Consider the following 27,811-nt stretch of genomic DNA (forward strand, 5'->3'; position numbering starts at 1 on the left):
ATATATATATATATATATATATATATATATATATATATATATATGTATCTAAATCCTACTTAAGGAGAAGCTTTAGGGTTAATAATCAACGGAAGGGCGAACTCGACCCAAAGGGGAATATTTGGATTCGCCCTTACGTTTTAAAGCTAAAATTCTCAATGACGGGGGTTCAAAACAATGCTTAAAATCTATTCCAGCAGAGGGCAGTATTCCTTTTTACTTCCTACGAACTTTGGGCCAAATCTACCCAGCAGTACTCTGACATTACAATCATGCACAAAACTGTGTGTATATACCGTTTGGAGGAAAACTGGTTGCTAAGGCGAATTGATGTATATGCTGACAATCTTTGTAAAATGGGGTATATATCAACATTATCTGTCAATGAAAATGTAACTCAATCCACCACCTACGTTATCCCAAAACTACACCACAATATATAAACTGTACAAAACATGAATGCTTTTAATCCTAATAGTGCCCCTCCTTTTTCGAAAATCTCTATATATTTTACTTTTATATCTTCTACGAAGATTTCGCTGTTACAATGATAAGCGTTTGCAACGTGAACATGTAGTGTGCACGAGAACAGCGAAAAGCACAAATTACCGAGCGCGCAGGCCTCGGCAGCGCCTAGCACGGCCTAGCATATGGGAGCTGCACTAGCTAGGCGGCCGGCCTGGCCCGGCTGCCCCGGCGCAGCGCGGCCGGTGCAGGTGATTAGGTCGAGGAGCTGCGTCGCGCCTAAAACCAGTGCAGCCGACCGAACACGACGCCTTCCGCCAGTGAGTGGAAAGTTTCTTGAAAGTTTCCTGAAAGTTTCCTGAAACTGTAAATACTACGACAGATGGTGGACTGTACTCACTAAGAAGAAGAACTTTAAGTTTTGGATATATTTCTAGCAACTTAACGCAATAACGGTAAGTCAGTGACCACTGTGCATACCGGTAGGCCTAGGCTAACACAAAACTATGTAATATATCAGTCATGATTTGTAATATGAAGGGAGTGTCTAAGTCTGCGCACCTAAAATTTGATCTCGATTTTATTACAAAGTAAAATATTATTTTGAGAGTCATCAATGTCATTCCATTCTCTATATTCTAATGATCAAGGAAACAAAAAAAATCAAGAAATTATTTACAAGAACAATGTTTTTCTACGATTTTCAGACGGGCTTGTCACTTTGTGTAGCAAAAATGATTGGTGCCCATGTCTGCGCACTAGCTCATTTTGCACGCAAATCAAATGCAGTGAAGTTTCGGACATTTCTTTTTTGACAATTATTGAAATTTTCAGGGTAGCAAATTGAAACTTGCTGATACTCATTTTTAATCAAATATTTTTGTAGTTTTTGGTATCAAAATGGATTGCTGCGGTCAAGATTGAAAATTGGTATCACTATCTAGTATCAGTTTGATGTTTTGTTCTATGAAAATTGCGCATTTACGTGAGTGCGCAGACATGGGCACTGCACAGACTTGGGCACTCTTACCATACGATTTGTATTTCTGATTTTGTCTGCCTTATTTTTCCTCTTTTCTTTTAAACGTTGAGCACACATTGAAATTTTCTTTGGCTAGCCTAAGCCTTCATTGCCGTGTTGAGTGCATGCTTTTCACAACTCCTCAGTCCTCTTTTCACAACTCCTCTCTCAGTTTTGTATTTGACTTAGATCTAGATCTACATGTTAAACGTACGAATGTCACTGTCTAAACGTAAACCCTGTTCTGTGTACTAGGCCTACCCCCATCTGATCCTGTCATCATGTAGAACAACTCCTCTGCACCATTTGCAGTTCTCCAGACTGGAGGAAACTTACCGAAGAAGAAGAAGCTGCCGAGACTTCTCTTCATTAGATCTAGTCCTAACAGTTAGGACTAACTGTTAGATCTGAAAATGAAATGTAGCTCCGCGGCCGTTATTGGTGCAAAAAATTCCTCCAAGCGGCAGGCCCTCCAAGCTATAAACTAGTTAGTTTTATAATATAGATTCTAAGTCTAAGTTAGATAGGCTAACTATAGGCCTAGGTCTAGACTTTGTCTAGGGGCCTAGACTAGTCCTAGGATGGGGGGTTGGGTGTCCGGACACTTGTCTTAACAAAATTGAAGCCCTGTTTTTTGTCTTTGGATTAAGCCAAAATATATAGATCTAGGCCTACGTTGAATTGTGCTTTTCATCATCAATATTTGATCTCCACAATATTGTTTCCCATTTTGTGCTAAAAAACAACGAAGAATTTGATTGTAAACCTTTTCAAATGGCTGTTAAAATGGAGTGTCCGGACACCCAACCCGTCCGGACACCCAATAACTGGACAAAAAGTTACTAGAGTCTAGATTTACTAGTATTAATCCGAGTGAATTACAATAGACCACACTGATAAACCTAAACTAAATAGTAAATTTTCTAAACAACAATTTTTAGAATAATAGAAGTCTAACGTAATAGGACAAAGAGGAATAAAAGATCTAACCAGTTGTTTATCAGTGTGATCTACTTTTAAACTGTTAGGCCCCTAGATCTAGTCTAGATGTTAGATCTATACCGGTAGTCAAATAACTTAATGTAGATCAATAATCTTAATGCTATTAAGTAATATCAATAGATTTACTTCTCATTTTTGCAGATGAAAAGAAGAAAGCCAGAGGAGGTAGCGAAGCACTACATTAGTTGTGGCCAGGACCCAGACTGGATCCAACAAAAATGGGTGAACAAGGAAAAAGGTTAGATTTTCTTTAGCTCTGTCATCAGCATTTTCCACAATTTGTATGTTCCTTGCAGAGAAAAGTGCAAGAGCAATAATCTTCAGGGGGCTTAAGTTAGGGAATTGTATGCCTTGGGTGCTACGTAACATAGATCTAGTCTAGCTACGGACAGCTCAATGTGTGATGGGGTCACAATAATTTGTGCAGTTTTCACAATTGTGTTTAGAATCTGATGTTTGGAGCAATAAATCTCTTGAAATACACAATTATTTGTTGAATCTATTTATATAAAACAAATAAATAGATTGTTGACTTCAAATCATCGAAAACAGAGCATTGATTTACGAATGGATTGCGGTACAGAGATCGCTATATCAAAATTCGAATGACGAAATGATCGCATCACTCCACAGAGCAAAATTGCAACAATTGTCAACAACGAGGGTCATATATTGTATGGCATAAGAAGATGGATGGTTTTCAATATTCATATTTGTAGATCAATACAACCCTGGAAAAGATTATTAGACAAGTAAGTGTTGAGTTCATTGATAGAACTTTCAGACGATTTCTAATAGCTAACTCATGGTTAGAGGATGACTACTCTAAGGGAACAATTACCGTCTGCATTGCTCAGACAATTACACCAAGGGTAATTACCCCTAGGACAAATATCCCCAGGAAACCCCCCCCCCCCCCGAACGACAATTACACCCCAGAAGATAGATAATTTAGAATAAGTGACAAAACATAAATGTTCTAAAGGGTAATTGACCCAGGGATATTTTCACATTAAATTTGCATAGTTATCCAATTGAAACAAATCAAGTTACTTTTAAGCATAAAAGTAAAACTTTAAAATGCCAAGACCTACGCTTGAGTAGACCTTGGACTTGGTCCTTGCTCATTTCTACAGAGTGAGCCATTCTCAGCCTCAAGCTAAACAATAACTGGAATACTGGAATTGGAAAAAAAGCAGAAGTAAAGTAAAATCAAAACCTTTTTGAATTGTGGTTGTTTATGTAAATTAGATCTAAGTCTATGCAATACACTTGAGGGATTCCAATTTCCAGCAAAAATGTTTTGATAAATTTTCTGGAGCAATTCTATATTGAAATTGGAAAAGCAATGAGTGGTAGGTAACTTCATATCTACTCAAGATACATTTGGGTCATTCCATCTGGATTCACCCAATGGGTTTCCTTACCGTCTCAGAATTTGCTCAAATTTGGCATACATAAAATTGACATTTACTTAATCCCAAGAACCCCCCCCCCCAAAAATAATGTAAATGGTCCATTGGTTTTTGCACTATGGCCTGCCCTTTTTGTTTTGTTTTGGTAAAAATGGGTGTGACCTTCAACATTCAACGGCACATTGCGCCTGAACCGGTCGACCAATTTTTATGAAACTAGTACCATTCAATAGGAAATTCAAATTTCAAAGAGGAATTCAAAAATGGTATCAAAACTATTATTTGAGTAATTTAACGTGGTATGGCCTGAATCTGTGAAGTTCCTGGTCCTGATCCTCAAGTGGATATTGATGACTAATAAGAACGTTAGCGATCGAGAGAGCTCAATATTTTCAGTACATTTTGGAGTTGAGTTCCACCACTTTACAATTGGCTGGAGGGACTATAGTAATTATTCCTTTCATGACAGTATTCTACAGTTTATTTGGGATACTGTCATGAAAGGAATAATTACTATAGTCCCTCCAGCCAATTGTAAATTGGTGAGATTCAACTCCAAAATGTACTAAAAATATTGAGCTCTCTCGATCGCTAACGTTCTTATTGGTCATCAATATCCACTTGAGGATCAGGAACTTCACAGATTCAGATTCAGGTCATAGCACTTTAAATTACCCCTTGACCTTTGCTTTGACCTTGATTTTGACCCCCGGCAGAATAATTTTTTAACTTGATTTTTATGTAACTTAATCGTCAATATAATATCAACATAATATGTAAAGATCTAGGATGATATTTTATTTCTTCATCTAAAAAGCTCTTTTAAATTATATTTACAAATTTACTGTTGGCCCCACATATTGATATTGGTGTTAATGTGTGTACAAGTCTCCATTATACATGAATACTCCCAAACTAAAATTACATTGAAATCAAATAAAAAAGGGAAACTCAACTTATCAGGTATTACAGGAAACATTAAACAAAATGAATAATATATGTAGACTACATGTATATTTGCTTATGAAAAGAGACATTTGTTTAGCCCTTTTGATTGGGGTGCAATTTGCCTACATACAACTCACAAGAAAGCTGTATTTTTGACGGAAACAACAATGAGTGTGCTTCCTAGTCAGCTCTACTGTCCCATACTAGATATACCCTACAGATCTTTGAAGTATCAACATGAGATATGTAGTATTTTAATTGATTGTAATGTAACTTTAGTTTGAAAGTATTCATGTATCATTGAGACTTGTACACACATTACCAACACCAATATCAATATGTAGGGCCAACATTAAATTTGTAAATATCATTTAAAATAAAAATTGGTCAACCGGTTCAGGCGCAATGTGCCGTTGAAAGTTGAAGGTCACTCCCCTTTTTGCCAAAACAAAACAAAAAGGGCGTGCCAGGGCTCAAAAACCGATGGGCCGTTTACACTAATTTTTTTTCGTTTCATGGAAAGCAAATGTTAAATTTTATGTGTGTCGAATTTGAACAAATTCTGAGAGGGTAAGGTCCAAAATGGCACTTTTATTGGGTGAATTGGCATGGAATGACCACCTTACCCGCGCCCATCCCCATTATCTTAATGCTTGCCTATAAATCGATCAAAAGGCATCAAACTCTTATTAATAAAGTCATATTTAATCTTTTGGAATTAACATTTCTCATCATCAGGTCGTGGTGTAGTTGCTACAAGGGATATTACAAGAGGTGAATTTATAGCTGAATATGAAGGGCATCTGATTACAGAAGAACTTGAAAGAAGGGAAGAACAAATGTCTTCAGATGTGAATTCACCTGGAAATTCACCTGTGAACAAGTGTCTTCATATATGAATTCACCTGGAAAGGAAAGAAACTATGGTAGGTTTCATAGCAGACCCAATCTTACATATCCGGAAGTAATATATTATCCCACATGTTTTGCTCAGTTCTCACTATCACATTGTAGCTCACATGAGTTAAAAGCTTAAGGTACCAAGTATGGTATTAATTGCCAAAATGGAGGGGGTGGAAGCATGGCCCAAAACAATCACTTATGATGTTCAAAACCCTAATAAACCATACATTTGTGGAATGCCGAGTTACTAAGCTATCCAAAAATTTGACGTTTTACAATCTTGGACCTTTTATATGCTAATTAGCTAATTTTTCCCCCAAAATTGTAAAAAATAAGGTTTTCAAAATGTGAATTATAAATTGTAACCTCCTACATCATTTATGCTATGTGAATTTTATCTTTTTTATTGGGTTATGGGCTGTGAAATCTTCGATTTTACGCGGAATTCCAATTTTTTCCCTCAAACACCAATCTACATTTTCCACATTTTTTTTCCTTCCCGGATCGAGATCCGAAAGTCGGAAATGCGCGCTTCAGAAAAGCGGTAAACTTCAGTTCTCAGCTCAGGCATAATTGTCCTAGCTAGAAAAGCATATATACTTCGCACTGAAGTTAGCTAGTATTCTTGCGTCGGAAAAACCACCAAAATTTACCCTTGCAAGCTACACGAAAACAGCGCATTCGTAGGGAAGGCGGAAGGCCATCAATAGTACATGCACGTTGATGTTAGTGCATACACAGCGAAAGACGAAAACAGCGCATTCGCGTATAGGTGGGAGGCCATTCATAGTACACGCATGTTGATGTTAGTGCATACACAGCGCTATGGTGCAAGTGCACTTTTTTTTGTCGCTAGCGAAATATGCAAATATACATTTTTGTTCAATAACGCTTATATATTTTTTGTAATACAAGGGGACATCAAAATGAAAAGAAATGTAAACAAAAATAAAACAGCATCTCATCCGAAATCAATATTAGGAATACTTTGAAGGGTTGCTTGTGCTTCCATCTGCACTCCATTTAATTTATATCCTGACTATAATCACATACAGTCACATAAACACCAAGGTATTTTGCTACATATAAAATAGATCTGTATATTGTCTCGCCTGCATAGCAGAGCGAGACTATAGGCGCCGCTTTTCCGACGGCGGCGACGGCGTCAACAATGAAATCTTAACCAAGGTTAAGGTTTTGAAATGTCATTATAACTTAGGAAGTATATGGACCAAGTTCATGAAACTTGGACATAAGGGTAACCAAGTATCACTGATCATCCTGCGTGAGTTTCCAGGTCACATGATCAAGGTCATAGGTCATTTAGGGTCAACGAACTTAGAATATGCACAAATTTTTTTGAAATTTCATCATAACTTGGAAGTATATGGACCTAGTTCATAAAACTTGGACATAAGGGTAACCAAGTATCACTGATCATGCCAAATTTCGGCGCACTTGCGCGATCAACGATGGACTGAAGTGATTGAAATATCCCAATAGGATTAGGGTTAATATTCTGCCATCCTCATCCTATTACTAGAAAAATGCTAGAAAAATCTGTCTATATGATTGTTATGTCTCATTTGTAGCTCTGTATTTCTGTATTGGTCATTTCAGCCGGATCATCTGTTGGTGTACCAACCCTTGGACCTCTTTCTCCTCCTAGAGTCCCACAGAGTCCCACTAAGGAACGCCTTGATCCTCAAAATTCATCACGATGTAATGATGGAGGTACTATGTTTTTTTTCACTTCAATTAAACATAATCATCTTAAAATATTCACTTTTTAGAACCTCCTGCACATTCAGTAAATTTCATTTTGGTATGAGAAGTATCAAGGTACTAGCAATTGATATTCTAACATCGTCATCATAATATACCTAAGTTTGTTTTTTACATTTTCTTGGAATAAATATGTTTTTATGATTTATAAGTCTCAGTCAGAATCTGTTATAAATGGCATTAAGTGAATTACCTGCAATGTGAAAATATAACTTTCTGTTTCTGTATTGTTTATTTCAGCTGGATCATCTGGTGGTGTATCAGCCCCTGGACCTCTTTGTCCTCCTAGGAAAAATCCTACCCTGGTACCCCTCAATCGTCAGGAAGATTCATCAAGAGGTACTGCATATTAAAACAATCCCTGTATATCAATAGTGTAACTAATTGTTTACTAGTTTATTCCTCCTTGTGCTAAAGAAAAAATATGTTTTAGAGACATTGATCTTTAATACAGTTTAATTTGCAATGAATAAACATGGATGTATGAATTTCTGTATGTCTTGTTTATTACAGGTCTCCCTGCAGTGTCCAGTCCTAATCAGGATTCTCTCTGTCCTTTTATGAAATTGTTGATTATATATTTATTTGGTACAACTTGCTGTAACAGTTTTCTTTGTCCCTGCTAGACTGACATCAAAGAAATGTCAGGGAAATTTATAATTGGCCCAAAATATCAAAAATATCAAAATAACATTTATAGGATAAAATGCTATGACCCTTTGATAGTGTAGTCTCTTTGACTGCAGTACAAGTCTTTTGTACTGCAAATAGTTAACTTCAACATATAGAAAACATTTATAGCTGGAAATGAGGTTGAAATAACTATTATTGAATTTTTAAGACTTCATCACAGATCGTCTTTTTGAAATGCTGGGAGCCCTAACTGGCAATTATTCACATGCAGATTTTATTTCTTGTCATTGAATTGATGTAATGGGAATTAACTTACCAGGAATGTAGCACCTTAAACACACCAATTCTTGAGGTAATCGAGCCTCTGATTGTGTGAAAGACCATTAATAATTCCCCATTCGCCAAAATAGAGTTCGTGATACACATTCTCCTGAAACATGACTTCTAATCCCATGCTTTCTATTTTGAAGTTATCTTGATATTCCAAAAAACAATAGTCTATGAATATTCTTCATTGACTATAATTATTCTCTCAACATTTTAGAACGGAGGTACACGAGATGGGAGTCTGGGGAAACGGCTCAACTAAAAGAGTTCTGCAAAGAATACTTCACATCAACTCAAACAAAACTTCCATGTAAGTTTGACTATCTGCTATATTTTAAATATGTGACCCTGCATCTCAAAACAACCATCATACCCCTCAAAATAATGAAAAGAAAGTACCCATTCTAAAAAAATATTTACTTAGAAAAGGGGCTTTGAAGTTTGGGGTCTATTCAAATGCAGAATCTCAACCAGGGGCGCTCCGTGCGGTGCATGGGACAAAAAGCAGAATACAAATCTCCACAGCAATCACTGTGAAGGTATTATTAAATTAAGCTGAAATTTGACACACTCATTACAAACAGTCTAGTTATGCTTATTCTCAACTTTCGATGCAATAGCATCATCCTTTTAAAAGTTATCTAGAGTTTGAAAGTGAAGAGGGTATAAAAGAATTTCAAGAATGAAAAGGGAACTCTACCCCCTAAAGACAAAGTGTGCTAGAAAAACTGCAGTAAAGACATATTTCCTGTTTGTTTTATGATCCAAGAAGAATTGCTCTTTCAGAAAATATGTAGAAAAATAAATTGACACATTTTGGTCCTATATTTTTGGTCCTTGTGTAAAATCGGTTTGTGCAACTTTTTGTTGGTTTTGAGATACGCGGTCACATATGATCTACACAAACATTGACAAACTACTAGGTGTTTGAAAACACTGATCATGTAATTTTCAGGTTTGAAATATAATTACTAGACAAATGCAGTTTGAATGTGACCCTTGTCTTTTTTTTTGCCTCTGCCACACTGTTATGTTTTTGGGCCATCTGTCATACTGACCATTCAGGATAATAATACATTAAAAATATTGAGTTTCCCCTGACCTTGTCTGTTTTGGCTTTTTTTTCTGTTCTCATTACAACTTATAGGTCATTTTGTAGTCTGAAGCGGTATTTGTTTTTTCACCGAGTACTCCGGTATTTAAAAAGGGAATACCAGATACATAAGACTGGTTAAGGATAAATGAGACTGAATTATGAATGCCTCATAGAGTACAGATGCTTCCTTTTGTTATGTGACTTTTTACACATAGAAAGGATCAGCAAAAGTGGAAAAGCGGAAAAAGGGGCAAAAAGTATTCCCTGAGGATTTGTCATACTGCTAGTAGTCTATTTTGCTAAGTCGTATGCATCATTCAGAGAAGAGGTTTCCACGGGTGTTCGTATCATTCTTTTTCTCATGTAAATACCATGCATACTTTTATAACGTGTTGGTGCATCTAACAACTTGAGAGAATCGAGTTAGACCTCACTGAATCTCCCTGATATCGGGGAGTTTTTTAGATCAGGTGCTTCTCACCTGTTAACTTATTTTAAATTTATGGCAATCTGTGCTATATCTATCTTTATTGATAGTAATTGCAATAACTTCAATGTCACTTTGATTTCAACAGCAAGAGCAGAAATTAGAAAATTCAAAATGAGATTTCCAGCCTTCAGACATGATGTAAGGACCATAGCAACCAAGGTCATGAACGAGGTGCGGAAGACCGAACGACTGACAGAGGAAAGAGTCAAACGAATTGGGATAAGATAATGAGGTGATGGGCTAACAGGTTAATCGGGACATTTATGGTAACAGTAACACGCATCTTTTAGGATAGATTCCGGATTGTGCTTAGAATAAAATAAACTTACAGTCTTCATAAATCCCTTTTGAGTGTTTTCAACAATCCAATTAGTGAAGTCTTTCTATATGAGCTCACCTGAGCCGAAGGCTTATAACTGCACAGATGCTCGTCCCTGCAAAAACTGTCGCCTCATGGGCAACAGAGCATGCGGATAGTGATTAATCACCTAAATATTAGCTGTGGGGTCATGCTTGTTATCAATTATTTTATGGTACTTTGATGAATTGTGTTAGGGTCCCTTACAATCAAGTGGGTGGAGCATTGGAGGAGTACCCTCTCATGATCGAGGATTTTAAATAAAATAATGCATGCAAACATATTTTTAAAATGTGATTCAGGCAATTGCAGGGGCAGAGGTAGTTGATGTCAGATTTGCTGGCAGGATTAAGAGTACATAGGGCCCACAGGGCAACAGTTTGTTCAGGGGTGACCATTTGGTAGGCAAGTCAGAGGATCTCTAAATCAAATTTATTGATAAAATACTACTAGAGGCATAGGATTGAAAGTTGCTCAATTGAAGCATGTGGTAATTACTAATTTGCAATTACATATGACAATTGCATGACATCAGGTGAGCACCAGGCCCCCTGGGGCTCTTATCATTTATCCCTAACTGCCCTCCTCCATAGTTTTGGCGATTGCATCGCGACCGCTACCAATTTCAGATTCTCGCTTTATGACTTTTTCCCTTGCAGTCTTGTCTTGCACACATTTTGCAGGGACTGATTTTTAAAATTTACAGGGGAGCTATAAATAGCTCTCCTAGAGGCTCTCAAGGAGAATTTTTAGGGGAGCTAAATTTGTTCTTCACGTAGAAAGATTGGGGTTAAAAGGGGCTCTGTAAATCACTCCCCAAAAAGCATTTAAGGGGAGCTTGGGAGAGCAATCGCTCTCACTCCCCTTAAATCTTACTCCCTGATTTTGATACCACATTTGTCCTTATCAGACCTACCTAAGGGGTATTATGGGCCAATTAGCAGACATGCCAACAAAAAAACGTATTCCGTACTTTTCTATCCTCTTTCGCTTCTTTAGGGGGTACTAAGATCTATAGATGTCTATGAATGCATAGCACCATCATGCCATACTGCATTGCACCTGTCTTCATAGAAAACATTTAATTGTCCAATGAATTGTCTATGTCCCTCATTTACCAGAACGAATGCTTTTGGTGCAGGAATGAAACACTTGTGAAAATGTATGTATGTATGTTTTCTATTGAAAATAATTGAATAATAAAAGGTTTCAGGTCGACAGGTGGAATGAGATTGATATTTTTATGATCTGAATAATTATTGACATCTAATGAGTTTGGGACCCTTTATCCAAATGTAAAAGACAAGAATGCGCTTTTAGGTTGGCAGTACTGAATTGGTATGCGCATGTCATTAAAAAGGCTATAGCTGCATATATTTGTGTACATTTACATACATTAACACTTTATGCAAATCTGCTGTACTCATAAAAATAGATAAGAATTGATTTATTTCACATTTGGGAAACATTAATCTTCATTATTACACAGTTTTCATGTAATTTTGTACTTGTTTAGGCTGAAGTTATGAAAATATCCCCCAAATGCATAAAATACGCATTATGAATAATTCATTTCCTAATTATGCACAAAAAAAATGCACAATTGATTGTAAAAAATTACACCACCAGATTCAGCATCCAGCATTCAGATAAAATTTAGCTTCTCAGCCTCACTCTAACTAGAGCATTTTACCCACTGTACAATATATAAATACAAATATATGTTGTGCTAGTAATGTCATGCCTAGCTGATTCTAGTTCAAACTCGGAGATGTAATCATTAGTCTAGTAAGATAGATGATTTTTTGTTTGTGAAGGCAGCTTTAATTGCAAATAATTGGAATTAAGTATTTCATTGTTGATTCACCTAACTCTCAGCAGCCTTATTAAAAAGGCTGTATAAAATTAAATCTGACTTATTGCCTACCTGAGCAAATGCCTTCTAAAGCCTCCCCTAATGTTTTGGGGGTTTACTTCTTTTTTTAATGATGTTGGTGCTGGGGACAAAGCAGGTATACTTGGCAGACAATCAGTGTATATATGCATAAAAATATACATGATAGCACAGGTACGTCATTTTTGTAAGTGTAAGCATGGCTGGAGTATGTTTTTTTTTTATTCAATTCAGTTGACTTCTGCTCAGGAGATCAAGTGTAATGTGAAATGTACTGGAATGGATATCATTTATTTGATAAGTGCTTGTCTTATGTTTCACTTGCTCTAGATGTGTAACAGCTACATTGTAGTTCATGTATTTGTGGAATTGGACATGAGAAGAAGAAATTCATGGCATATCCTTCCCTTGTCAGCACCACCCCCTTCTCTTTCGCTGTACTAGTTTATCGAAAAATTCACCTAAAAAACTGAGAAACAAATTTTACCTGCATAATATCGATTGCTGTGTTTATTTTTTATACAAAACAGGACAAATATCAAAATTCATGACGAACGTTGAAGAATTTTGCTGGATGTTATTACATGCATTGCTCCTTTTCATAGTATTGTATACCCATTGCATAATATACGTTTGTGTGTTTATTGTTCAAGTATGAAGTAGGAAACTTATTAACAATTCATAAAAAAGGTTCAACAAGTTTTTCCATTGCCATAATATGCAGTGTGTTACATAAATTAACCATTTGTCTTGGTTTAAGATATACATTTGGTATAAATATAACAATTATTAATTAATTATTAATTTTTATTTTATTATTAATTATTAATACAAAAAAATTTGCTCATAATTATAGATAAATGAAGCGCTCCTTGTCGTTCATAGCATCAATACAATGCTTCCCCTTATGTCACATATGGCACTGCATGTCTAGAAATTATGAGAAATTGAAATGAATTTTTTCAAGAACTGAGATTTGTAGTATCTGTAGTAATCTGTATGTATTTAGTACTGTGAGTTGGACATGTACAAGAGGTCGTAGTTCATGAAATGTGACATTTCAATTGTTCCTTTGCATGTTTGGTGTTTATAAGTACTTTGTGGATAACCCAGGTTTGGAGCAGTTCATGCTTCAACTTCATTGTGAATTGTCTTTTTACATTGTGTATGAATGGATGTTTTCACATTGTGATAGATTACTTGTTTCATTAAAATTCACTTAATCAGATGCACTTCTGTCCTCGTATGACATTTGTTGGTGTAAGTTTTTGTCTTTAATCTTGGACGCAGTCTTTTTCTTCATTTGTCTGCAGGGGGGGGGGGGTAATAATCATGCAGACTTCTCAATAACACTGCCTGCAGTTACTGTAAGAGAGTAAGACTTAGAGTGTTTTAGAAACGCACGACATTGTGTTTCAGGGTGAAATGATTCTTCCATATGAAGACAAAGTTACTCTTCCAGGTATCCCCCCTCTTGGTGGCACAATAAACGTGGCTGCCGTGCGTACACCTTTATTATTTTTTTATTTCATTTTCAGGCGGGGACAGGGGAGGGGGCTCTCACCACAAATTTTGTAAGCTTCAAGCTTATTATCTAAATCCCACTGTCAAAACAGACTTTACTATTATTCATGTACAGGTATTGGTGTATGTTTGTTTTTAATATGTGTGTGTGTGGCGTGTGGGGATACATATATTAGTCTGTAAATATATTGAAAAAGTGTTTGTGTATGTATGTTATACGTGTTTATGTAAGTGTTCTTTTTGTTTGGGGGTGTTTATACACGCGTATAGGGGTGTGTGAGGTGGTTGGCCTATTGCTTGGTTTGGTGTAACTATGGGCATGCGTTTGAGGGAATGAGGGAAATGAGATGAATTGAATTTTTATTTATCAAACGCCTAGTGGGCAATGACCACAATCTCATAATGTGTTTATTTGAGTGTGTGTTGGGGGGGGGGGTGCACAACAACAACGTGAAATGAGCGGAGAAGAGTGTGGGTGGATTAGTTTATATGCCTATAAATGTGTTATGCCTTAAATTGGTATACCTACTTCAAGAATGTAGGCGCATAATGAGTTTGTAATCAACATCCCATTGCCGTAATTAGTCTTAAAATGAATGGGCATCCACTACCTTATTGATTGTAAATTAAAAAACAAAAAAAAATTAAATATAGCCCCAAAACTTCAATTTTTTAAAATAATCATGATCCTTTTCGGGGGCGGTCTTTAACCCTTTTCAGAACTTAAACTCACTTTCCCCTGACTGAACACCATCCCAAACTGGGGGGGGGGGCGGGGGTACGCCCATGCCACCCCATGATCATCCCCCAGCTTGCGCTGTAGGCTACATTACGTTGCTCAGTATTTAAACTCCTTACCGCCATGCTATGAATCACGGTAATCCACTGCCCAAACCATCTATGAAAAATAATACATGCAGGTTAGAATCTTGCATTCTCACCGGTCACCCCTCCCCCCCCCCCAATCATGATCACTCATTGGCACCGTTTTTAGCAACACATATTTTAAAAAGAAGAGTCTACCCAAAAATATTTTTTCAACAGGATCAGAAATATTAGAAGATCAGAACAAAAAAAAAGTTGAGAAAAATCGGACAACTAATAAGAAATTTATGAGTGTTTAAATCATGGAGCTAAAGCTCCATGATGATAGATAGGTAGATCCCCTATATGCATGTTTACATCAATACAAACTTTGTAGCTTACGTACTGTAGAAATGATGCATTTTGCACTATAAATATAAACAAAATTATGGTAATTAGTGCACCCACGACGTCATCAAATTGGCAACATGTCTAAAAGTTTTCACTGATTTGCCCATTTTTTTCAAATCATTTAAAAGTCATAACTTTTTTTTATTACCTGTCCGATTTTCCCCAAACTTTTTTTTTCTGTATCTCTCACTTTAAGGGCTATTTTTTTTCTATTGCCAAAATAAACAAAGGTGCCGGTAATGGATATCCTTGTCTAACGAGTAACGCCTCTTGATGGGAATATATCGTCGGCGGAGGACCAGAAGGGCGCTATTGCAGATCAAAGATGTTCCGTTGGAAACCAGAAGGGCGCTATTGCTATTGACTTTGTACAGCAATAGCGCCCTTCTGGCTCCGAACGAAACACCTTTAAAATATAACAACGCCCGTATGGCTCTCAACAGACGATAATATGTTAGCCATCCATTCAAAATGACGTTGTTGAATATATATAATAAAGCTATCGATTTCCTAAATCCAGTTTTAAAACCATAAGCTCTTAAACAATTTAAAATAAAATTCCACTCTAGCGTGTCAAACGCTTTGTGAAAATCAACAAAAATAGACACCTTTCGGCAGGTTGCGTATAACACGACTAAATATATTTCCGAAAAATTTGTTCAGCTTTTGAAATCGGGACCGGCTTGCGATTGTGATGTCCACTCAGTTCAATACATGACGTACGTATCTATTGTCCCATGACACACGGCTTAATTCTACGAAAGTAGCTTTAATTATGTTGTATTTGAAAATATCAATTACATCCTGAATGAGCCTTGCTACATCAAAACCACGTCTAATATCCCTCCTGATCTTCGTCAATCAATTTATGCAGGACTTTCTGTAATCCATTAGCGAGTACTGTTGTAATCAACTTATAATCGATATTGAGCAACGTTATTGACCGCAAATTTTGTAGGTTTTCTCTTTCACCATTTTTGAATATGGGAGAAATAATCCCTTTCCTCTGTGAATATCATAGTATTCCTTTCGGAAAGCTCTTATTAATACTCTTAAAAATAATCCCCTATATAGTGGTGTTATGTTTGACAAAAACGGGTATTGCGTGTACTTCCAAAGGGAACATGTGACAAAAAGAGGTATTGCATGTACACAAAGGGGAATATATATAGTGGTGCTGTATATGACGAAAAAGGGGAATTGCATATATACAAAGGGGAATATAGTGCTGCTATATGTGACGAAAAGGGGAATTGCATGAACTTACAAAGGGAATATAGTGCTGCTATATGTGACGAAAAGGGGAATTGCATGAACTTACAAAGGGAATATAGTGCTGCTATATGTGACGAAAAGGGGAATTGCATGTACTTACAAAGGGAATATAGTGCTGCTATATGTGACGAAAAGGGGAATTGCATGTACTTACTAAGGGAAATATAGTGCTGCTATATGTGACGAAAAGGGGAATTGCATGTACTTACAAAGGGAATATAGTGCTGCTATATGTGACGAAAAGGGGAATTGCATGAACTTACAAAGGGAATATAGTGCTGCTATCTGTGACGAAAAGGGGAATTGCATGAACTTACAATGGGAATATAGTGCTGCTGTATGTGACGAAAAGGGGAATTGCATGAACTTACAAAGGGAATATAGTGCTGCTATATGTGACGAAAAGGGGAATTGCATGAACTTACAAAGGGAAATATAGTGCTGCTATATGTGACGAAAAGGGGAATTGCATGATCTTACAAAGGGGAATATAGTGCTGCTATATGTGACGAAAAGGGGAATTGCATGCATTTACAAATTTATATTTATTATTAATATCATGTGGTGCAATATATTTTCTAGAAAAACATTAATTTTTGTTTTGTCTGATCGTAAAATAAACTAATTTATTTTATTTTCTCATTTTTAAAAAAATAAATACTGCCCAGTTAATAAGGCGAAGGAGCCGACTTTACAAATACTGAAAGGAGAAGGCCCCTTTCGTTCATTGTGGGGTAAAAATACCTTAGGGAGAATTTTTGGGAGAACCAAAAATTGTATATTCCAAATTAAACGCAGGGACACAGGGAAAAGGTCCTCACTTTTTTAGATTACCTCCCGTTATTCACAAATATTTATCAAAATCAAAATTTAATCACGCATAGCCTCATTAACGTGATATAGGTTGAATTCCCCTTTGCGTACAATTTTCGAGCATTCGCCCTTTGGTTGAATCTAGGTATATATATATATATATATATATATATATATATATGTACAGCTATATGTACAGCTATATGTACAGCTATATATATATATATATATATATATATATATATATATATATATATATATATATATATATATATATATATATATATATATATATATGTACAGCTATATAGCTTTGGAGTTGCACAATACGGAGAGCATTGATGTGGTCGGCCTGACGATAAACGCTAATCTTCCTTTTATTCATGCAAGGCGTTGACCAAATCTCTATATGTACAGCTATATATATGTACAGCTATATAGCTTTGGAGTTGCACAATAAACGCATGCATATGGCGTAGTGATGTAGAAGATGCACGAGATTTAGAGAAATAATACCCAACCCCCCCAAAAAAAAAAATAATAATAATGAAATGAAGGATAACGAGCAAAAGACTGATAGAATAAGGAAGAGAGGGCGAGAGAGGGGGATAAAAAGGGAAAATGAAACTAAATATAATGCCGAACCATAACGTGTGCTTTTTGCTAATACACTGAATAATTATTTAATTCAATAGAATATGATTTGTATGACATTATTTTTTTTTTAGATTACTTGTGTTCCACCCCCATTTCTTTTTAATGACGTTGTACATAATACATTGATCACAGCTTATGTTTTAAAAAACGAGAGAGAGGGATAAAAAGGGAACATGAGAACAAAGTATAATGCCGAACCATAACGTGTGCTTTTTGCTAATACACTGAATAATTATTTAATTCAATAGAATATGATTTGTATGACGTTATTTTTTTATTAGATTACTAGTGTTCCACCCCCATTTTTTTTTTAATGACGTTGTACATAACACATTGATCATAGCTTATGTTTAAAAAAAAATTGTCATTTTATCCCGACTTTGCTCTCTTCCTCTCCCAGATAAGAACTTTTACCTAGAAAAGTCGTTGGAGAATCATTTCAATTTTCAAAAGATGCGTAATAATCAAATGGACCAAAAGATAAGTAGTAGAAACCTATGAAATAGAATTAGAAAGTTATCATCTGGCCAAAAAAAAATAAAGAAAGAAATCAAATACACCCCTTTGTTTGCCACAATCCGACAAACTCTCGTCAAACCTGCAGACTTTTGTGTTTTTCCCCTTCCATTTTTGACGCCCCCACAAAAGAAATATTTTGAACGTCCCTATTTCCCCAGATTTATTATTATTTTATAATGTCAAATAGCACCGTAAATATCATTATATTTGGACGTAATTTTACACAGCAAAGCATTTGGAGGTGTTGATCGGAATGTGGGAGGGAAGGGTGAAAGGGGTAAAAAGTCACAAATCAATCGCGTTTTTTTATATAATAATAATAATAATGTAGTTCTTATATAGCGCATTTCAGACCTGAAAGGACTCTCAATGCACTTTACAAAAATAAGAATTATACAATATAAGGAATTACTTAGAATAATAATTAGCAACATCAACATTAATCAGTTACATACATGTATGGCATAAGTATTTGGAAAGGCCTAGTTGAATGCTTCATTAAAAAGAAATGTTTTAAGTTGTGATTTGAAAAGTCCAGGATTATTTTGTGATCGGAGAGTACTGGGGAGGGAATTCCAAAGGGTTGGGGCACTGTAGGAGAAGGACCTTTCGCCATGCGTCTTAGTTCTTAGTCTGGGTACTTGAAGGAGTAGTTGAGTTGATGATCTAAGTGTCCTAGAGGGATGAGAGGGGGTGTATGGAGAAACAAGTTCAGAAATATATTGAGGGGCAAAACCATGGACAGCATTAAATGTTATTAGAAGGACTTTGAAGCGAATTCGTGATTTGATAGGTAGACAGTGAAGTTCTTTGAGGATTGGGGTGATGTGGTTGTGTTTCTTGAATCTGGAGACAAGTCTTGCGGCTGAATTTTGGATTCATTGGAGCTTTGCTATATCTTTGTCCGGCGTTCCGTACGAAAGACTGTTACAGTTATCAAGAAGGGAAGATACAAAAGAATGAATGAGGATCTCAGTCACATTCTTACTAAGGTATGACCGAATCATTCCAATACGTCTCAGAGCTAACGAGGCCTTGCGACAAACAATATTTACGTGTTGGCACATGTTCACATTCTTATCAAAAATGACACCCAGATCACATACTGAAGGAGATGGCAGAACCTGGCCAATCATTGATGTCAAAGGAGGGAGAGCCTCCTGCACTCGTCTGAAAGGAGATGAAACATGAAGCAACTCCATTTTGCTGTCATTAAGTGTAAGATGATTGCTCACCATCCAGTTCCGTACTTCCTGGAGGCAGATTTCCAGTCTCCCTACAACATTCTCCCTATCCGAAGACTTTAAGGAGACGATAAGTTGTGTGTCGTCAGCGTAAATCATTGTAGAGAAACCATGTGCCTGAATGATGTCCTGAACTGGCGTAGTGTAGCAGGTAAAGAGAATCGGACCGATTACCGATCCTTGAGGCACGCCCCACCGCAGTGGTGTTGAAACTGAGGTGTTGTCTTGAATGCGCACTTTCTGCTCTCTTCCAGACAGGTAAGATGTGAACCACTGCAATGCCATACCAGTCACTCCAAATCTGTATTTCAGTCTAGAAAGCAGAATCTCATGGTCGACTGTATCGAAAGCAGCCGTAAGATCAAGAAGGAGGAGCAGAGCCTCATTCCCATTGTCTAGAAATTGAAGAAGGTCATTATGTACACGTAGTAAGGCAGTTTCCACACTGTAGTGTTGACGATACGCCGATTGCCTAGATGGGAGAAGAGAGTTACTAGCCAGATATGATGTAAGCTGCTGACTGACCACACGTTCGATCACTTTCCCAAGTAGCGGGATGTTTGATATCGGACGAAAGTTCTTCAAGTCCTCGGGATCTAGATTCTGCTTTTTCAGTATTGGTGTAACAACTGCAGATTTGAGTGAAGTTGGAAAATTGGCAGACATAAGACTCTGATTTGCCATATCTGTGATGGCAGGAAGAAGAGTATTAAGACATCCGCTAAAGACACATGCAGGAACAGGGTCAAGTGCACAAGTTTTCACCTTCTTAGATTTAATAATCTTGCGAACATCTTTCTCTGAAACTTGATGGAATTCTTCAAGTTGACATGCAGACCTTTCCAAGGTAGCTTCAGTAGAGGATGGTACAGGTGACAGATTGACGTTGGTAGTTGATGCTCGAAGTTTGGATATCTTGTCGTTGAAGTAGTATGAAAATCGTTGACAAAGTTCATCCTTCGAGCTGTGGGATGGCAACAGTTGATCAGATTGCTCGACTGTTAATTCGTGTACAACTTTGAAAAGCTCCTTGCTGTTGCTACCAGCTATTTTCTCTCGATGGTAGGCACATTTTGCTTTCTTGAGTACACATTGATAATCAGTCAATGAAGCTTTCATCATCTGTTTGTCTGTGACAGTTCCGGATTTTCGCCACTTCCTTTCTGCAGAACGCAACTTTCGTCGTCGGGCTTTCAGAGATTCATCATACCATGGGGCATGTGGGCGTAGCTGAATACTCCTGGAAGATATTGGAGCATGCTTGTCAAGGGCGGCTTTTAGAGTAGAGTTATAAGTGTCAACCTTTTGGGCTAAGTCAAGATCGTCAAGGTCTCCAATGTTTGAGAAGTTACCTTCAATATCACGGCTGAATTGTTCATAGTCGATGCTACGAAGCATACGATGGCGAACTTGCTGCCTTGATGCAGGTGGACGAGCAAGTGCTGCTGTGAACATGATTGCCGCATGATCAGATGGCATTGCAGGTAGTACTCTAATGTTGTCAATGATACCTTCACTTTCTCTGACGATCAGGAGATCCAGTGTATGACCACGTTTATGAGTAGGCTCTGAAATTCATCTGCTTGAGACCACCAGATTCAAGAAGGTCATTTAGAGATCTCGCATCAGCATCCATGTTGTTGTCAGTGTGGATATTGAAATCTCCACAGATGATTAACTTAGTACATAAGAGGTTGACAGACTCTAGAAGCCTTGAAAACTCAACAAAAAAGAGAGCAAAGTTTTGGCCTCGGGCAGGAGGTCTGTAAATGAGAATCATCGTAAGTGTATCCTGGTCAGATGAACTAACCGATACCTCAAGGCATTCAAACATTACAAATGAGTGACTTCTCTTCTTTGTAGTGAAACTGTTACGTAGAAAAATGCACAGACCACCACCTTTCTTTCCTGTGCGAGGAAGTTTCAGTAGACGATATTGCTGAAGAGTAGTTTGAATGTCTGCCAGGGTAGGGCCGTCCCGAGCATCTCCCTTGAGCCAAGCCTCAGTAACGCCTAATATGTCAAGTTGTTCTGTCAGCACAAAGTCACATATTTCTGCAGGTTTATTCATCATTGACTGAGCATTCCAAAAGCCAATCTTTGTAGAAGTAATAGCTTTACTATTTTGCGTCAGAGGTATAGTCCTGCAGGCTGAGGGTCGACGATGTATCTTTCTAATTCTCTTTTCTCGATAGGTAACAATCACATCAATTTGTTTCTGCTGTTTCGCCCAAGACAGTTTGCCCCTTCTTGTAGGTTTTATGGAGCAAATTCCAAGGGACTTCAGATTGTGATAGACATCAAGAGGGAGTTATAGTTTTCCTGAAGTCTCTCTAATCTTCAGCAGGACCTTGCGATTGTAGTGGCCAGTGTCATGGTGTATCTGGGTTACAGCCATTACTACAAGTAACATACAGGCAAAGGGTATAGCAAGATTTTCCATTGTTGCATTTTAAACTTGCTATTCAGTCAACTTGTCCATGGTCATCATGCATGAAAGGGCTGAAGAAAACATAAAAGGATGTAATCCCCTTTGGCTATTGCAGTGTCCAGATTAGTACACAATGGGTGACTGGTGTGTTCTGTATGAGGGGAAACATGGAGGTAGAAGCCCAGCAATCGAATCGAATCCTCAATGATGAAAAATACTTCCATAAATTTCTTATCCAAGCCAAGTCAAAACGTGATGAAATTTGTCTAGTAGGATCCAAGATACATATTACAAGTACTGGTAACAATATAATAAACAATCTCCAAGTAGAAATGCAAAAAAATAAGTCAATTAATAGAGAGCCACAAAACTGAGTGCAACTACAGCGCAACATCACATCACATCATCACATGTTGTAAATGTTTGCAGGATGGGGGAGGAGGACTTACGCAGGCCCCGCTTCTCCCCCCCCCCGCAACATTTAATTCATGTACTTTGAAATATAGAGTTAAAAATATTAAAAATATAGAGATAAAATGATTACAAATAAAAAACCAATGAGTATATGAATGTGATTCTTTTCCATTATTATTTGCCTTGGTCGTGAAAACAACGGAAAAATTAGAAGCACTAACAGAACAAAATGAAAGAACACCTCGAAATAATTTTGATTGCGGATGCTAAAACTACGTAAATCCGAGAAAAAATAATCATTGTGAAAAATAGTAATCACTCGCCTGGCCCTTTTGAATCGAAAAGAGAGGTAAAGAAAGAAGCTATAGAAAGAGGCAAGGAACGAGTTTTTTTGGGATGATTTCTGTCTCACTAATTGTGCCAATTTAACTGGTTCTACTTTTTGAAATAACAACAGGGAAACTAATAAAATACTGGTACACAATCTTCATGAACAAAATCATTTTATTATCCCAACTGTGGAAAAAACGAGTTAACAGAGAAATAAAACGTATAAAAAAGATTATACAAAGCGCGATTTTTAGTGACAAAGCAATAGTGAGGCCACCATAATGACATAACTAAAGCCATAAGTTGACAAAATTGTCACGGGTGAGATCATGATTTTCATTTTCATTTCTATTATTCATATTCTGTTTCGTTCCTACTTATACTTTGTGAGTTTGTTTGAAATGAAGAAAAATGAATTCAATTAATCAATCATCATATATTATATTATATTTTGCTTTACTTTGTAACCTTGTTGAAATTTTGGAATGAAATAAATTCGTTATCAATCAATCGTGCCGGTAAGGAAAATTGCTTTCTTTTTCTGGGAAATAAAAGCACTTTCCACTTCACTGCTGTGATTTTACTCCAAACAGATTAGGTACCGTCATATTTACAATCTTTATAAAGGGCCTCTATACCTGATCGTAAAAAGACCATTCATCCAGGGAAGTGGGAGGTACCCCCCCCCCCCCCCCACTTCCCTGATTCATGAGAAGCGAGATCAACAAACACAAAAGCACGGAGAGCAGACGACAATGTAGTATTGATCGAACCCTGGTTTTCCGCGCGTGCTGTTCGCTCTTACGCTTTGTTATACACAGCGTCTATTGATTCGGGGAAAAACGAAGCTTTGACAAATTGACACAACATTTTTCCTTCATGAAAATCGCATTTTTTCTAATGATTTGAGAAACAAAAACTGCATACCCAGAAAGAAAAATGTCTGATCTTTCATGTTTACATTTACTAAAAATTCTAAAAACCTATCAGTTTGGCGCAAATAGCAATTAAATTAGAAAATACTGTCAAAGTTCCCAATACCGGCAATGCACGAAAAATGGCTCCGCCGTGGGGAGAACAATCGAGATTCGCGGGCCCGCACGCAAAGGGATAATTATGTACACTGTGTGATTTGTATATTCATATTTTTATGGTTGAATGAAATTGAATTGAGGTTTGGTGGTTCGAATCCGAGCCATGGTGTGTAGTTAGAGCTAAAGCCGAGGTAATAATAGCAATTGATTTTCATCCTCAGGCAAAAGCGCTATATAAATCGAGTTATTTTTATATTAAAATTACACTTTATTACTTACATCGTTTTCACAATTGCCTATCGTTATTGTAATCATCAGCATAACAATCATAATAATCTGTATCATAAATCAACGTCAGTATCCTTTCTCTGCATAGGAGTAATGAAAGTGGTGGTAATTACCTTTCTCTACACTGTCGGCAAGCTGTACCAGATTGATGTCTTTTAACTTGATGGACAGTGTCTTCCTCGCCTCACTATCTCGTACTGTCTTCAGCCATTCACAAAGCATCTTATAGGTAGCTTGCATTATGTTTCCAATGTTGTCTTCCTTGAATCGACTTAGTTGAGCCTCAGTAAATCCTAAAGCTAGTCCAACCTTCGTGAAGTCTGATGGATCCATACCGTCAGCAAGGAAATGAAGTTCAAACTCAGTTAGATTCCCAAGGCTAAAACATGAACAAAGACACGAGAGAGGCTAAGAGAGAAGTTCTTTCAATTACTTTCAAGGGAAATTTTATATATTGCGTTAAATGTTAAGTATTTCACACAAATACTGTTAGGCTTGGCACTTCTCAGAAATGAAATTGGAACGGAAATATGATATAAATGGCCCTGCAGACTGGGGAAATTATCATTTTCAATGAGACATGTGTACACATAGTCAACCGATATACGGTACTCTGTCGATATACTCTTGGATTCCAACCGTCATTAACATGATTAATATATTGCGAACCGGCGATTTGTCCAACACCCAGTCGTAAGGCAAAAGAGACTTCATAATATTTTGATCGTCCCTTACTGTGCTTATAATGGTATAACGCAATACGCCGTATTGATGTACAATAACATAGTATAGTGATGATTAATAATAATAATAATAATAATGATAGTAATAATATTAATAATAATAATTATAATGATGGTAATGATGATGATGATGAATTATTTCAATTTTCTTACTCGGTATTTGGACCAGGATTTTTCTCCACGTCACCGGACCTCAGGAGGAGCACGTTGGTTATACCAGAAGAGAATGAATTCCTTTGTGTTTCATCTGATCCACTGCTGGGTGAACGCGATCTACTGACTGGAGAGATTGGTGCTCCATAAGACCCTGCGATCTCCTAAAACAAAAAAGAGGGATATGTGGCAGAGAAACCTTTAAAATAATAAAAAGATTATCGTACACACTGTTTTATATCCTTCCGACTTATTTTGTTCATGCAGTGCTAACATGCCTAACATGACCAAAATTATCAAAGCATGGTAACAATAAAGGGAGGGTCAGAGAAATTTCAGAGAGCAAAATGTTGAAAATTTCATTACAATTATAGAACAAATAAGAATAATAATAGAGGACACTTATTAAGCGCATAATATCTGGTTTAGTTATCTATGCGCTTTACAAATTATGAATAAACAGAACATATATATATATATATATATATATATATATATATATATATATATATATATATATATATATATACAAGAATAAGTAAATTATTCACAATTATTACAACACATGTATAAGCAGGAATAATAACGAAGTTATTGAATTTTTAAGTTTATCAATATTTTGTGATAACAGTTATAAGCACATCGCAATGAATATTCATTAGGTGGGCTGATGATGTCTCATCTCCACTTTCCCTTTTCTTATTTTATTACATGATATAATAAATATTTCACTTTGTTTCATACATGTGTAAATGATTGTCTCCATTATAATGGAAATAACTTGTGGCAATAAATAAAGAATGCACTTAATCAGTTGTTAATCCCATTGTTTTAGTTCTTGGTAGAAAAATTTCGAATAAACATAAATTCATATAATAAAGTACAAAAGAACTAGTGGGGATATGGCATCATCAGACCACCTAATGAATATTCATAAAGACATGCCTAGAACTGTTTCACCGGAATAATGCAAATCGTTGAAATTCAATAGCTTTGTTATTTGTAATCCAATTTCGATGAAATTTTCAGCATCTGCGTTGTGAAAATTACTTAATTCAATGAAATATAAATATTTCCAGTCTGGACGATCCGTTTAATTGTTTTTTTTTTATTATATATACATTATATATATATATATATATATATATATATATATATATATATATATATATAGAAAGAGAGAGAGAGAGATTATACATACCCTCGTACACGATGTGAGCTGAACGTTGCCAGACGTATCTAAATCAGTACTAGGCGAAAATAAGCCAAGTATCCCCGACGGTAAAGGACTTGAAGTGTCTTTCTCGTCATGCTTGCCCTCGTCCTGAGAACTAGCAACCTGTGAGTATGACTCCGATGTGCCATCATGTTGGTCTGGTTCACTTATTTGAGTTGATTTGCAGAGGCTAGCAGGTGATGTGCCATTAATGGTTATATATCTCATGTCCAACTCGTCAAGGTCACAAGGCTTTTGGGCCTTGATGTCAGTAGGATCAGAGACAGAAAAAGATTCCTTCTCTGTTGAACAAGTTGAAACATTACGGTCATCATCACACTTCAAAGATCCGTGCTGAGCATGTTGAGTGATATTACGGAGGTTTCTGGTATCACACCGAGATCCGTTAGCGGTGTCACAATCAGGAATAGTCGAGGTCGACAGAGTCTCCGAACAAACATTAACCTTTTTTATGTTACTTGAAGATTCATTTTTGGCCGTTTTCAGGTCTACAGAAGAAGACGGTGGTTGTTGACAGGACTTACTAACAGTTTTGCTCTTGTCACCTCTTGAAGAAACATTGGAAGATGGATTATGTCTATTGTCATTGTCGTTTGCTTTTGATTGTTCAGTTTCTGTCTTTGGATCATTACGATACCTCCTGAGATACGTGCCGATCCTGACACGCCAGACACTGAGAGACACAGGCATGGTGACATCAGGACACTGCGTGGCAAAAACAGAGAACGTAACATTGATACATAGTACAGTTGACGCATCGATCTATTAATGCACTAAAACAATCGGGATAAACTTTAAAAGTATATTCTTCAAATACGAATATAGCGGTCAGAATTCTGAACACAAACCATGGTCTAAAGTTGGGGTTCCACTGTGGGAGACAGATGTGACGCAATTATCCATAACTATATCATCGATTTGTCATCGCATTTTGGCACTCAAACATTGATAATAGCTTCGCATAGTTTTACCCCAGACTTAGACCAGGCTTTAAGCTAAACTGCAGTAATATCAGCATGTTGATCTGTTGATTTATTTTTTTCGAGGTTGTATACATGATAAATTCGTATTCCAACTAAAGCAAGGTGGTTCGCGAACCACGAGTCTCGTCTTATTTCGCAATCAATGAAATATGCAATGTAATATTTTGACCCTATCATCCCTGTGAACACACACCTGTTTAAGGATGGTTTATACCAAGTGTAACACAAGTGATGCAGAAATCAAGAGAGGATACCAAGTTGAACAAATACCTGACCTTTGACCCCTAGATGACTTTCGACCCATCAACCTCAACACCACAAGTGGTACATTTAAAATGTTCATGATTTGACCATGCAATGTATTACCATTTTCATTAAGTGGTCCTTTTGTTCCACTGCATATTCCCAACGCTTGTATTAACATAGCTTGTGACTGTAAGGGTGGCACTCCACAAACATACATGATGACATGACGTCACGACACTTCTTTTCCGGCATGATATAATTCCGGAACATATCATGTTAGGTATGATGATTGATCTGACAGACTGATTGGAGAAGGTGGTATGCTGGGTGCCGGGTAATAATGGCAAAGGTAAGAATGGCAAAGGTGG

The 27,811-nt window shown here is 36.8% G+C and overlaps 2 protein-coding genes across 4 annotated transcripts in view; one reads left to right on the plus strand and one right to left on the minus strand.

Moving 5' to 3' along the window:
* LOC121413084 overlaps positions 1–26,635 on the minus strand; it is a 32,943-nt gene extending 6,308 nt beyond the window's left edge. Inside the window, exons 1-3 of the mRNA XM_041605848.1 lie at positions 26,179–26,635; positions 24,978–25,141; positions 24,195–24,460 (exon numbers count right to left, since the gene is read on the minus strand). Coding sequence (XP_041461782.1) covers positions 24,195–24,460; positions 24,978–25,141; positions 26,179–26,421 — 673 coding nt within the window. The 5' untranslated portion in view covers positions 26,422–26,635. The remainder of the gene's footprint in view (positions 1–24,194; positions 24,461–24,977; positions 25,142–26,178) is intronic.
* LOC121414371 lies at positions 32–12,951 on the plus strand. 3 transcript variants are annotated; one of them, XM_041607524.1, is made up of 6 exons: positions 32–920; positions 2,630–2,726; positions 7,375–7,488; positions 7,780–7,878; positions 8,717–8,809; positions 10,171–12,951. In XM_041607524.1, exons 2-6 carry the CDS (start codon positions 2,630–2,632, stop codon positions 10,311–10,313), a joined length of 546 nt encoding a protein of 181 aa, XP_041463458.1. In that variant the 5' UTR covers positions 32–920; the 3' UTR covers positions 10,314–12,951. The 3 variants fall into 3 exon arrangements, with proteins under 3 accessions (XP_041463458.1, XP_041463460.1, XP_041463459.1); XM_041607526.1 differs by lacking the exon at positions 2,630–2,726 and adding an exon at positions 5,590–5,777; XM_041607525.1 differs by lacking the exon at positions 32–920 and adding an exon at positions 5,590–5,777 and having other exon boundaries at positions 2,639–2,726.
* Positions 26,636–27,811: the final 1,176 nt, after the last annotated feature.

This window comes from Lytechinus variegatus, chromosome 4 (assembly GCF_018143015.1).
Source record: "Lytechinus variegatus isolate NC3 chromosome 4, Lvar_3.0, whole genome shotgun sequence".
Classification (NCBI taxonomy): domain Eukaryota; kingdom Metazoa; phylum Echinodermata; class Echinoidea; order Temnopleuroida; family Toxopneustidae; genus Lytechinus; species Lytechinus variegatus.